General features: G+C 65.3%; 1 protein-coding gene across 1 annotated transcript; it reads left to right on the forward strand.

Annotated features, from left to right (window-relative positions):
• Nucleotides 1-105: 105 nt before the first annotated feature.
• LOC142825194 (selenoprotein M-like) lies at nucleotides 106-8,887 on the forward strand. The gene is made up of 5 exons (XM_075917054.1): nucleotides 106-265; nucleotides 6,513-6,548; nucleotides 6,673-6,707; nucleotides 6,819-6,897; nucleotides 8,530-8,887. The coding sequence occupies exons 1-5, from the start codon at nucleotides 164-166 to the stop codon at nucleotides 8,716-8,718; spliced, it is 441 nt and encodes a 146-aa protein (XP_075773169.1). The 5' UTR covers nucleotides 106-163; the 3' UTR covers nucleotides 8,719-8,887.
• The last annotated feature ends 5,060 nt before the right edge of the window (nucleotides 8,888-13,947 follow it).

Raw genomic sequence — 13,947 nt, forward strand, 5'->3', positions numbered from 1 at the left:
AGTTTCCACGTGGGATTGGCCGGCCCGTGTCAACGCGGTCACTCCGGAGTGAGCTCGCGCCGGGCGCGAGGCCACGGGGAGGGGCCGGGCGCGGCGCCACGGGGAGGGGCGCAGCGGCGCCCTCCGCCTCCCACCGACGTGGCAGCGGCCCCGGCCCGCTCCGATGAGCCGCCGGCTGCTGCTCTTGGCTGCGCTGCTGGCGCCGCTGCGCGCCCCCGGGCCGGACCGGCCGAGACCTCCGGGGCTGGCGCGGGGAAAAGTGGAGGTAAAGGGGGGGGGGAGGGGACTGGGAACGGGGGGGCAGAGCGCTGGGAGGGGCACGGGCCGTGGGGGCTTGGGGATTGGGGGGCAGAGCGCTGGGGAGGGGCACGGGCCGTGGGGGGCTTGGGGATTGGGGGGCAGAGCGCTGGGGAGGGGCACGGGCCGTGGGGGGCTTGGGGATCGGGGGGCAGAGCGCTGGGAGGGGCACGGGCCGTGGGGGGCTTGGGGATCGGGGGGCAGAGCGCTGGGGAGGGGCACGGGCCGTGGGGGGCTTGGGGATCGGGGGGCAGAGCGCTGGGGAGGGGCACGGGCCATGGGGGGCTTGGAGATTGGGGGGCAGAGCGCTGGGAGGGGCACGGGCCGTGGGGGGCTTGGAGATTGGGGGCAGAGCGCTGGGGAGGGGCACGGGCCATGGGGGGCTTGGAGATTGGGGGGCAGAGCGCTGGGGAGGGGCACGGGCCATGGGGGGCTTGGGGATTGGGGGGCAGAGCGCTGGGGAGGGGCACGGGCCATGGGGGGCTTGGAGATTGGGGGGCAGAGCGCTGGGGAGGGGGCACGGGCCATGGGGGGCTTGGAGATTGGGGGGCAGAGCGCTGGGGGAGGGCACGGGCCATGGGGGGCTTGGAGATTGGGGGCAGAGCGCTGGGGAGGGGCACGGGCCGTGGGGGGCTTGGGGATTGGGGGGCAGAGCGCTGGGGAGGGGCACGGGCCATGGGGGGCTTGGAGATTGGGGGGCAGAGCGCTGGGAGGGGCACGGGCCGTGGGGGGCTTGGAGATTGGGGGGCAGAGCGCTGGGGAGGGGCACGGGCCATGGGGGGCTTGGAGATTGGGGGGCAGAGCGCTGGGGAGGGGCACGGGCCATGGGGGGCTTGGGATTGGGGGGCAGAGCGCTGGGGAGGGGCACGGGCCATGGGGGGCTTGGAGATTGGGGGGCAGAGCGCTGGGGAGGGGCACGGGCCATGGGGGGCTTGGAGATTGGGGGGCAGAGCGCTGGGGAGGGGCACGGGCCGTGGGGGGCTTGGGGATTGGGGGGCAGAGCGCTGGGGAGGGGCACGGGCCATGGGGGCTTGGAGATTGGGGGGCAGAGCGCTGGGGAGGGGCACGGGCCATGGGGGGCTTGGAGATTGGGGGGCAGAGCGCTGGGGAGGGGCACGGGCCGTGGGGGGCTTGGGGAACGGGGGGCAGAGCGCTGGGGAGGGGCACGGGCCGTGGGGGGCTTGGGGAAGGGGGGGCAGAGCGCTGGGGAGGGGCACGGGCCGTGGGGGGCTTGGAGATTGGGGGGCAGAGCACTGGGGAGGGGCACGGGCCGTGGGGGGATTGGAGATTGGGGGGCAGAGCGCTGGGGAGGGGCAGGGGCCGTGGGGGGCTGGAGATTGGGGGGCAGAGCGCTGGGGAGGGGCACGGGCCGTGGGGGGCTTGGAGATTGGGGGGCAGAGCGCTGGGGAGGGGCACGGGCCGTGGGGGGCTTGGGGATTGGGGGGCAGAGCGCTGGGGAGGGGCACGGGCCGTGGGGGGCTTGGAGATTGGGGGGCAGAGCGCTGGGGAGGGGCAGGGGCCGTGGGGGCTTGGAGATTGGGGGGCAGAGCGCTGGGAGGGGCACGGGCTGTGGGGGGCTTGGGGAAGGGGGGGCAGAGCGCTGGGGAGGGGCACGGGCCGTGGGGGGATGGGGATCGGGGGGCAGAGCACTGGGGAGGGGCACGGGCCGTGGGGGGCTTGGGGAACAGAGGGCAGAGCGCCGGGGAGGGGCACAGGCTGTGGGGGGCTTGGGGAAGGGGGGGCAGAGCGCCGGGGAGGGGGCACGGGCCGTGGGGGGCTTGGAGATTGGGGGGCAGAGCGCTGGGGAGGGGCACGGGGCCGTGGGGGGCTTGGAGATTGGGGGGCAGAGCGCTGGGGAGGGCACGGGCCGTGGGGGGGCTTGGAGATTGGGGGGCAGAGCGCTGGGAGGGGCACGGGCCATGGGGGGTTGGGGGATCGGGGGGCAGAGCGCTGGGGAGGGGCACGGGCCATGGGGGGTTGGGGATCGGGGGGCAGAGCGCTGGGGAGGGGCACGGGCCGTGGGGGGCTTGGGGATCGGGGGGCAGAGCGCTGGGGAGGGGCACGGGCCGTGGGGGGCTTGGGGATCGGGGGCAGAGCGCCGGGGAGGGGCACGGGCCGTGGGGGGCTTGGGGATCGGGGGGCAGAGCGCTGGGAGGGGCACGGGCCGTGGGGGGCTTGGGGATCGGGGGCAGAGCGCCGGGGAGGGGCACGGGCCGTGGGGGGCTTGGGGATCGGGGGGCAGAGCGCTGGGGAGGGGCACGGGCCGTGGGGGGCTTGGGGATCAGGGGCAGAGCACTGGGGAGGGGCACGGGCCGTGGGGGGCTTGCCTCATGGGGGGGTAGAGTCCAGCGGAGGGGCACAGGCCGTGGGGGGGCCTTCGTCCCACCTCTCCCCCCAACACATATGGGCAGCGCTGAGTGGTGCTTGCAACCTGAGGAGTCGAGTTTGGGGCAGGGAGGTTGCTATGGGGCGGGGAGGGGGAGGGGACTCCTGCCTCCAGTCCCTGGTACTGAACAGCAAAGCCAGGCCTGGGGGGTGTGGGGGGAAGCCAGGGGGCTGGGTCCCCTTTCCCCACGAGCAGCAGGGCCGCTGGGGTGCAAGCAAACCCCCCTGGGGGACAGTGGGGACGGGCCCAGCCTAGCCGGGATCCACTCCCAAACTTTGGGCGAGGGAGGGGGCGGAGCCTCCCTGCGCGTTCCCCTGGAAACCGTGAACGTGGCCCGTTGCCAGGACAACCGGAGGCATGTGGCGTTACCATGGCAACCAGGCATTCGTCGCTGATGACCTCGCTTTGGAATCCTAGAACAGGAAGGGACCTCGTGAGGTCATCGAGTTCAGTCCCCCGCCCTCCCGGCAGGACCCAGCCCCATCTAGACCATCCCTGGTAGATGTCTACAGAATCCTAGAACAGGAAGAGACCTTGAGAGGTCATCAAGTCCATCCCCCGCCCTCACGGCAGATCCAGCCCCAACTAGACCATCCCTGGTAGATGTCTACAGAATCCTAGAACAGGAAGAGACCTTGAGAGGTCATCAAGTCCCATCCCCCGCCTCACGCAGGATCCAGCCCCAACTAGACCATCCCTGGTAGATGTCTACAGAATCATAGAAGTGGAAGGGATCTTGAGAGGTCATCAAGTCCCATCCCCCGCCCTCCCGGCAGGACCGAGTCCCATTAGATCATCCCTGGTAGATGTCTACTGAATCCTAGAACAGGAAGAGACCTTGAGAGGTCATCAAGTCCCATCCCCCGCCCTCCCGGCAGGACCGAGCCCCATTAGATCATCCTGGTAGATGTCTACTGAATCCTAGAACAGGAAGAGACCTTGAGAGGTCATCAAGTCCATCCCCCGCCCTCACGGCAGGACCAAGCCCCATTAGACCATCCCTGGTAGATGTCTACAGAATCATAGAAGTGGAAGGGATCTTGAGAGGTCATCAAGTCCCATCCCCCGCCCTCCCGGCAGGACCGAGCCCCATTAGATCATCCCTGGTAGATGTCTACTGAATCCTAGAACAGGAAGAGACCTTGAGAGGTCATCAAGTCCCATCCCCCGCCCTCCCGGCAGGACCAAGCCCCATTAGACCATCCCTGGTAGATGTCTACGGAATCCTAGAACAGGAAGAGACCTTGAGAGGTCATCAAGTCCCATCCCCCGCCCTCCCGGCAGGACCAAGCCCCATTAGACCATCCCTGGTAGATGTCTACAGAATCCGAGAACAGGAAGAGACCTTGAGAGGTCATCAAGTCCCATCCTCCGCCCTCCCGGCAGGACCAAGCCCATTAGACCATCCCTGGTAGATGTCTACAGAATCCTAGAACAGGAAGAGACCTTGAGAGTTCATCAAGTCCCATCCCCTGCCCTCCCGGCAGAACCAACCCCATCCCTAGTAGATGTCTACCCAACCTGCTCTTCGATATCTCCAGCGATGGAGATTCCACAACCTCCCTCGGCAACATAGTCCAGTGTTTCACCACCCTGAATAGTCGGGAAGTTTTTCCGAAACGTCCATCCTCAACTCCCCCTTCCTGCAGTTGAAGCCCCTAGCTTCTTCTCCAATCATCAAAGGACCTACCATGTCCTTGCTCCTCCTCTTGCTTCTAATATATTTGTAGAATGCTTGCTTGTTGCCGTTTCGGTCTCCACTCCGTTTTGTACCTGGGCCTTTCTAATCCGGCACTCTTACGGCACTTTTATTTGTCTGCTTCTTGTAGGACGCCTCCTTTTTTATTTTTTTTTGAGCAGTGTTTCTCAACCAGAGGTTCACGTCCCTTCGCGATAGTCGAGAGCCAGTCTCGGGGAACGTGAACACCGCTGACATTTGGAGAACGCTGAATTTGTGTTGGATGTTTTACCGCTTATTTTTGTCCTTTTTACTCCCCAAAATCTCAACGCCTGCCCAGTGACGATGACGTTGTTTAAACGAATGTGTTGCAATGGTAGACAAAAATTGTGGGTCTGAAAACTGGTTAAAAGACAAAGGGTAGGGATAAATGGTCAGTTTTCAGACTGGAGAGGGGGAACTAGTGGTGTTCTCCACGGGTCAGTCTTAGGACCAATCCTATTCAACGTATTCGTAAACGATCTGGAGAAAGGGGTAAACAGAGACGGGGCAAAGTTTGCAGACGATACTAAACTCAAGGTAGTTAAGACCAAAGCAGACTGGAAGAGCGTCGACAAGATCTCGCCAAACTGAGCGTTTGGGCAACAAACGGCAAACGAAATTGAATGGGGAGACATGGAAAGTAACGCACATGGGGGAAAAATAACCCCAACTCTACGTACAATATGATGGGAGCTAATTTAGCTACGACTCATCAGGAAAGAGATCTTGGAGTCATCGTGAATAGTTCTCTGGAGACGTCCCCGGCGTGGGCAGCGGCCATCCAAAAAGCCAACCGGATGTGAGGGATCGTTAAAAAAGGGATCAAGCACAAGATGGAGAATATCGTATTGCCCGTATATAGAACCACGGCGCGCCCACATCTGGAATACTGTGTCCAGATGTGGTCTCCTGTCAAAAAAGAGATACTGGCATTAGAAAAAGGTTCCGAGAAAGGCGACTAAAATGATTCGGGGTTGGGAACGGGTCCTGTATGAGGAGAGATTAAAGAGACGGGACTTCTCGGCTTGGAAAGAGGAGACGGAGGGGGGATAGGATCGAGGTCTGTAAAATCAGGAGTGGTGTGGGGAGGGTGAATAAAGAAAAGTGATTTATAAATTCCCTAAATAGAAGAACTAGAGGACACCAAAGGAAATGAACGGGGAGCAGGTTTAAAACGAATAAAAGGAAGTTCTTCGTCGCACAGCGTGTTGTTAACCTGTGGAACTCCTCGCCGGAGGAGGCTAGGACTATAGCAGAGTTGAAAGAGAAGCTGGATCATTTCACAGGGGTTACGTCCATCAAAGGCGACTAGCCAGGGGATAGAAATGGGGTCCCTGGCCTCTGTTTGTCAGAGGCGGGAGAAGGATGGCACGAGACAAGAACGGCCATGCGGATGAGACGAAAATGCTTGATTTGGCATCTCCGCGTCCAGGAGAAAGTGGCCCAAGGAAACGTGTTCCCCTCACCTAAGAACTAGGCATCAGCCAATGACGTGAATAGGCCGAACCCAAACAAAAGGGTGTTTTTTCGGCGCCCCGTGCACAACCAGCGGAACTCCTTGCTGCAGGATGTGGGGGACGATCAGGCTTTGAACGGGGCTCCGGACAGAGCTAGAAAAATTCATGGAGGACAGAGGGGTAGGGATAGTGGGTTTTTCGGCGCCCCCGTGCACAACCAGTGGAACTCCTTGCTGCAGGAGAGGGATGGCAGGAGACAAATCACTTGATCCTTGTCTTCGGTGCACCCCTTCTGGGCCGCTGTCGGCAGACAGGCTACTGGGCTAGATGGACCTTTGGTCTGACCCCGTCCGGCCGTTCTTCTGGGATGAAGACCGGTGTGAGGCAGGAAGGGGAGGCCAGCTGCCCGAGGGAGGAGAGGACGGGTGGGTTGGAGACTTGTGGGGTCCCCCGGCAACTTGCCCTCGACGCGCATGACCGACGGGGCGATCAGAGGGGCCCAGGCGGGTCCGGGAAGGGCTCCGAGCGGAGGATGGGGAGGGGGGGAAGGTGGCTTGGAGGGCGATCCTGCGGCGGGCGAGGAGGCGGGGGGGGGGCTGGAGACGGCAGTGGGGCTGGAGGCGTCGCTCACGCTGCTCTTTCTGCCCCACAGACGTGCGGCGGATGATGGCTGAACCGCTTGAAGGAGGTGAGTGGCAGGCTCACCGAATTCTGCCCAGCCCCCTCCCGTTGTGGGGGGCAGGCCTGGGGGGGCTCTGCGGCGGGGGGGGGGGGGAGCATTCGGGTGCTGCTCACAGTCTGCTCCTTTCCAGGTGAAGGCCTTCGTCACCGAGGACCTCCCTCTGTAGTATCCTTTGCCGGGCCGGCCGAGGTGGGGTGGGGGTCGGGCGTTCTTGCCCCCCAGCCCCGGGGAGCCTCCCTGCCCCCCATGGCCAGGCTCCTTAATTCCCCCTTCCAGCCACAACCTGGTCATGAAACACCTGCCGGGAGCCGACCCTGAACTCGTGCTGCTGAACGGCCGCTACGAGGAACTCGAGGTACGAGCTGGGTGCGGGGAGGCGCTGTGATCCCGGCCCGGGACAGCAGGGGGCGCTGTGCAATACTTGGCGGGGAGGGGGGGTCTCCTGGCTGGTCCACCCTGGCCGTGCCCAGCAGGGGGCGCTATGGGGAGCAGGGCCAGGAGTACGTACGGGGGGGGGATCCCCTGGCTGGTCCACCCTGGCCGTGCCCAGTAGGGGGCGCTATGGGGAGCAGGGCCAGGAGTACGTACGGGGGGGGGGGTCCCCTGGCTGGTCCACCCTGGCCGTGCCCAGCAGGGGGCGCTATGGGGAGCAGGGCCAGGAGTACGTACGGGGGGGGGGGATCCCCTGGCTGGTCCACCCTGGCCGTGCCCAGTAGGGGGCGCTATGGGGAGCAGGGCCAGGAGTACGTACGGGGGGGGGGGTCCCCTGGCTGGTCCACCCTGGCTGTGCCCAGTAGGGGGCGCTATGGGGAGCAGGGCCAGGAGTACGTACCGGGGGGGGTCCCCTGGCTGCTCCACCCTGGCCATGCCCAGTAGGGGGCGCTATGGGGAGCAGGGCCAGGAGTACGTACGGGGGGGGATCCCCTGGCTGCTCCACCCTGGCCGTGCCCAGTAGGGGGCGCTATGGGGAGCAGGGCCAGGAGTACGTACGGGGGGGGATCCCCTGGCTGCTCCACCCTGGCCGTGCCCAGTAGGGGGCGCTATGGGGAGCAGGGCCTGGAGTACGTACGGGGGGTGGTCCCCTGGCTGGTCCACCCTGGCCGTGCCCAGTAGGGGGCGCTATGGGGAGCAGGGCCAGGAGTACGTACGGGGGGGGGGGTCCCCTGGCTGGTCCACCCTGGCCGTGCCCAGTAGGGGGCGCTATGGGGAGCAGGGCCAGGAGTACGTACGGGGGGGGGGTCCCCTGGCTGCTCCACCCTGGCCGTGCCCAGTAGGGGGCGCTATGGGGAGCAGGGCCAGGAGTACGTATGGGGGGGGGGATCCCCTGGCTGCTCCACCCTGGCTGTTCCCAGTAGGGGGCACCTGGAGTACGTACTGGGGGGGGGGGTCCCGTGGCTGCTCCACCCTGGCCGTGCCCAGTAGGGGGCGCTATGGGGAGGGAGCTGGGTGGGGGGAGAAGCCATTGGCTGCTTGTCCCCATGGGGTGGGCAATTATTTTTCGGGGGGGGGGGCGCACTTCATGATTTTTGATAGGCAGGCGTGGGCTGGTTCCGTTCCTAGAAGGGGCGTGGCCTCCTGATTAAAGGGGCGGGGCCTCCGGATGAAAAGGGGCGTGGCCTCAGAGGAAAGGGGCGGATCCCTCTGGGCCCCCCGTTCACGACATCGTTCGCTATCACAAACGGCCCGCGGTTCCGGCAGGGAGAGGGCCAATGACTTCACAGGCTCCTCCCCCCGTCCCCGGATCTCGATTGGTCTGGGGGCGGGGCAGCGTGGGGGCGGGCCCTGAGCTGGCTCCGCCCCCGGGGCCGGTTCCAATAGCCCGGTGGGCCGTATTTTGCCCGCTGGTTTACCGCCACCCTTTGGAAGCCAGGCCCACCCATAGGTGCCCGGCCAAACCGGAGCCCTGAGGCCTACGGTGGCCCGGATGGGACGCCCACGCCCGGCCCTGGAGGGCAGACCCCCACGGCTCTCCCCCCTCTCGTTGCAGCGAATTCCTCTGAGCGACATGAGCCGGCAGGAGATTAACCGGCTGCTGCAGGAGCTGGGTTTCTACCGCAAGGAGGCGCCCGAGGCCCCGGTGCCGGAGCCGTTCCAGCTCGCCCCGGCCGGGTTTTCGCCCGCGCCGGAGCAGGACCCGGGCCCGCCGCCCCCCGGCCGGGACCACCCCGATCTGTAGCGGGTACGGCCGCCCCCTACCCGCCGGGACCGAATGAAACCCTCGGCAGAAAGTCTTACGTGCTGAGGGCGGATGTGGGGAGTCCCGGGGGGGGGGGGGGTGGCACGCTGGGGGGCACGGTCCCAGGGTGTGGGTCCGGAGCAGGAGTAAAGCCGCCTTCAGCCCCCCATGCTGCGGTGTGTCGTCTTCCCTGTCGGATCGGGCCCCTTCCTGGGGGTGGGGAGGCAGCCCTCCGGACTCGGCATGCGGCGATGGGCGATTTTGATGGGTGTCCCTCCTGGAGCAGCCAGCAGGGGGCGGCCGCCGCCGCGGTGCCCATTGGCTGGCCGTTGCGGCCAATGGGAGAGGCAGAGGTGGGGCCTGAAGGCCGTGGGTGGAGCCACCTGGAGGGCCAGGCTGGTCACTTCCAGGAGTCGGCGGGAGTGCCCTTGGACCCCTAGTGCCTCAGTTTCCCTACCTGCACAGCCGGGAGGAGTGCCTTAACTGGGAGCTAGGGAGCCCCCCCCCCCACCTCCTTTGGGCCCCGGGACCTGTGGCCCTTAGGGGCCAGCCCCTGTTTAGTGGTGCCTAGGTTGAGTCCTACAGAAGAGCCGGACTCGGGGTCTGCCACGAAGGGGGGGGTAGCTGAGCCCCACATGGGGGGGGCACGGCTTTCCACAGCCAATGGGGCACCCCCAATTCTGCTTCCCCGTGGGGCAGGAGCTACCACCAGGCCCACCAATGGGGCAGGCGGAAGGCCCCCTAGGGTGGTCCCGAAGCCCCCACCCCATAGCGATCCTCCTTACAGGAGCCAGGTGGGGGACGGGGTAGAGCCATGAATCCACTGGGGGGGGGGGAGAGCAGCTGGGGGGCGGGGGGAGGGGTTGGAAGGGCCCAGCCCTGCCCCACAAAAAGGACCCACAACCGGTCGATCACAACGTTTATTGGCCGGATGGTGGTGAGACACGTTCATGCACGTGGCCACAGGGACCTGCTCACTAGGCTCGTGGCACGGCGTGCAAAGGGCCCGGGGGACACGGGGGAGGAGGGGGCCAGGCCCTGGGGGGGCTGCTCCGTGGGGTAGGATCTGTCCCCCGGAGCCGGCCTCTTCACCGGGTTCCAGTCCGGCTCCCCCTAACTGACGGGGAGGGGGGGTCCCGGGAGGGGGAGGTGGGGGGGTGAGCCAGCAGCAGGCAGCAGTGTGCCAAGGGGGGGGCTGTCGCTGTGTGTGGGCCCAACGCCGGGCAGGGAGGGAGAAGGCTACAAGCAAGAGGGCAGGGCAGGGCCCCCCCTCTGCCCCACATAATCCGGACACCAGCTGCCCAAGCTGGGGGCCCCATGGGTGGCCGCAAACCCAGCAGCATAGCAGTGGCTACAGCCAAGATGGACACGACCACAGACAGAGGGGGCGGGGCCTAGCCCAGACAGCCAGATGGGGCGGGGCCTGGGCCACACAGCCAGATGGGGTGGAGCCTGGGCCAGACAGCCAGATGGGGCGGGGCCTGGGCCAGACGGTGCGGGGCCTGGGCCAGACAGCCAGATGGGGTGGGGCCTAGCGCAGACAGGGCCTTGCCCATACAGCCAGACGGGGTGGAGCCTGGGCCAGACAGCCAGATGGGGCGGGGCCTGGGCCAGACGGGGCGGGGCCTGGGCCAGACAGCCAGATGGGGTGGGGCCTAGCGCAGACAGGGCCTTGCCCATACAGCCAGACGGGGTGGAGCCTGGGCCAGACAGCCAGAAGGGGCGGGGCCTGGGCCAGACGGGGCGGGGCCTGGGCCAGACAGCGCCTCAACCAGCTAGCCAGACAGGGCCACAGCTAGATCAGATAGGGCTTTGCTCATACAGCCAGATGGGGCGGGGCTTGGGCCAGACGGGGCGGGGCCTGGGCCAGACGGGGCGGGGCCTGGGCCAGACAGCCAGACGGGGCGGGGCCTGGGCCAGACAGCCAGACGGGGCGGGGCCTAGCCCAGACAGGGCCTTGCCCACACAGACAGATGGGGCGGGGCCTGGGCCAGACGGGGTGGAGCCTGGGACAGACAGGGCCTTGCCCATACAGCCAGACAGGGCAGAGCATGGGCCAGACAGCCAGATGGGGCGGAGCCTGGGCCAGACAGGGCCACAGCTAGACCAGCCAGCCAGACGGGGCGGGGCCTGGGCCAGACGGGGCGGGGCCTCAGCCCGCCCAGCCTTGTGGCCTTGCCCAACACAAACCCGACTCCTTACAGCAAATAACTTAACCAGCGACTCTAAAAAGCGCAGGGGGGAGGGGCTGAGCCCCAAGCTGGGTGGGGGGCAGGCCAGGGCTCCGCCCGCCGTGGGGCAGAGGCGCCGGTGTGGGGCGCTCGCAGCATGAACAGCCAGTGCAGAGCCAGTCTTTCAGCCTCGCCCGGGGCCTTTGGGGCGGGCGGTGCCTCCTGGGCCCCCCAGCCCCGGCGGGAGGGAGCCGTGGGGCGGGCCCCTTAGCGCTTGCTCTGGCGCAGGCGCAGCTCGTGGCGCCGCAGGTGGTTGTAGAGCGACTGCACGTAGGTGAAGACGCATTTCGAATCCGGCCGCTTGCCCATGATCATCATGTCTTCCACCTCCACCAGGGGCACGCAGTCCGCCAGCATCCTGGGGGGGGGGGGGGAGGGCAATGGGTCGGGGCTGCCGGACCCCCTGCTCGCCACCGGAGCAGCCCCCCCAACTGCTCAGGGCCCCCCCCCCCAGGCCTCTCCGTGCACCCCCAGGCTATGGTGCCCAACGTGGGGCGGGTGCTCAGATATTTGCACCAGGGCCTGACCACCCCGCTATGGGGCTCACCCTATGGCTGAGCCACGCTGGGCCCCCCCACCTGGCACCCTCAGCCTGTGCCCATATCCCCCCCCCCCGGCACGATCATCCCTCCACACCTTGTGTCCTGGGTGCCCCTCTCCACGCCCACCTCAATGGGGCCCCCAGGGCCCGTCACCCACCCCCTCAGTAACCAGTGGGGCTGGGCCCCACAAGCCCCTTCCCCCCCGGGGACAAGAGTGCCCTGCCAAGGCTGCCTCGTTTTTGGGGTGCCCCAGGAAGGCCCTGCACCCGGCCAGGCTGGTGGAGACTACAACTCCCAGCCTGCCGCTGCCCGATTGGGCAGCGCTGCTGCAGTGCATGCTGGGAGCTGTAGTTCCTAAGCCACGCTAGGAGGCTGGGCTTTGACATACAGTCGAGCGGGTAGAACGGGTCGGACCATAGGTCCATCTAACCCCCCCCCTCCTGCTTCTTGCCTTCCTAACATCCTCCGGCGAGGAGTTCCACAGGTTAACAGCGCCCCAAGTGACAAAAAACATCCTTTGGTTTCTTTCCCTGCTACCTATTCATTTGGGGACCCTCCTCCCCCTAGTTCTTGCCTCCCCACCCTCCTCCGGCAAGGAGTTCCACAGGTTAACAGGGCACCAAGTGACAAAGAAGGTGCCCCAGAGGGAGCAAACAGACCAGGGAATCAAGCAATCCCGCCCTGTGATCCATTTCCAGCCTCCGGCAAACGGGCTAGGGCGGCCAGCCCTACCTGTCCTGGCCAATCACCGTGAGCCACGGCAAGGAGGGGTAGCTCAATGGTTAAAGCACTGGCCTCTTCAACGCAGGGTTGGGAGCTCAATCCTTAACAGAGATCTAGGGCAAATCTCTCAGGAGGGATGGGACTTCATCCCCCCCCCCCCGTGACGGGGGACGACTGGCCTGGACCTCCCAAGATAGAAATATCCCCATATTTGAATGGCCCTGTTCCCCCACGAATGTGCCTAGCTCTTTTTTGGAGCCCTGTTAAAATCCAGGTCGTCCCAACATCCTCCGGCGAGGAGTTCCACAGGTTAACAGCGCCCCAAGTGACGAAAAACATCCTTTGGTTTCTTTTCCTGCTACCTAGTCGTTTGGTGACCTCCCCTCCCCCTAGTTCTTGCCTTCCCAACATCCTCCGGCGAGGAGTTCCACAGGTTGACAGCGCCCCAAGTGACGAAAAACATCCTTTGGTTTCTTTTCCTGCTACCTAGTCATTTGGTGACCTCCCCTCCCCCTAGTTCTTGCCTTCCCGACATCCTCCGGCGAGGAGTTCCACAGGTTAACAGCGCCCCAAGTGACGAAAAACATCCTTTGGTTTCTTTTCCTGCTACCTAGTCGTTTGGTGACCTCCCCTCCCCCTAGTTCTTGCCTTCCCAACATCCTCCGGCGAGGAGTTCCACAGGTTGACAGCGCCCTAAGTGACGAAAAACTTCCTTTGGTTGGTTTTCAACCTGCTACCTCTTCAATTGGTGACACCCCCTCCTAGTTCTTGCCTTCCCAACACCCTCCAGCGAGGAGTTCCACAGGTTAACAGCGCGCCAAGTGACGAAAAATTTCCTTTGGTTTGTTTTCAACCTGCTACCTCTTCATTTGGTCACCCCCTCCCCCTAGTTCTTGCCTTCCCACCATCCTCCGGCGAGGAGTTCCACAGGTTGACAGCGCGCCTCGCGAAGAAAAAACGTTTCCTTTCTTTGAAACCTCTGGCCTAGTCATTTCCTCGAGTGGCCCTGGGTGTGATGGGAACACGCCAATCATTTTTCCTTAGTCACGTCCCTCCACATATGCTGGGGGGCAGGGGGGCAGGGCGCAGGCTGGAGGGGAGCTATGACCTAAGCATGATGGCCTACGCTACACGGCCACAGCCAAGGTTGCAAATAGTGCAAGACAGCTGGGAGTCTGGGGTTTGGGGCACAACAGGGGGACCACCGGATTCAGGCTACAGCAGGGGGCGACAAGTTGAGGGCAGGGTCCAGGATACAAGAGGGGACTCCACGTTTCAGGAGGGGTGAAGGCCCGGGGGGTAGGAGGAGATGTAGACTCCAGCCTCCATGAATGCCTCTCGCTCTTTTTTGGAACCCTGCTAAAACCCTGATCTTCCCTGCATCCTCTGGCGAGGAGTTCCGCAGGTTAACCAAGTGGCCCGTGTAGAAAAACGTCCATCTCTTTGAAACCGGCTGCTGCGTGGGGCCTGGCCTGCGGCTGGGGAAGAGGCCTCTCCCCCCACTGCACCCCAGAGCAGAGCGGAGGGTGATACATGGGCCCAGAGGGAGCCAACGCAGGTCTAGCTCATGCTGCCCCAGGGCAGGACACCCACAGGATGGTGGGCCCCGGCCCGACTCCTCTCCCAGAGGCGGGGCAGCGCCTCCTGCTGGCCGCAGGGTGCCTCTCCCCCTCCCCCAGCTCCCAGCCAAGGCACTCCTCCCAGCTGTGCAGGTAGGGAAACTGAGGCACTAG

This window comes from Pelodiscus sinensis, unplaced genomic scaffold (genome assembly GCF_049634645.1).
Source record: "Pelodiscus sinensis isolate JC-2024 unplaced genomic scaffold, ASM4963464v1 ctg67, whole genome shotgun sequence".
Classification (NCBI taxonomy): Eukaryota; Metazoa; Chordata; order Testudines; family Trionychidae; genus Pelodiscus; species Pelodiscus sinensis.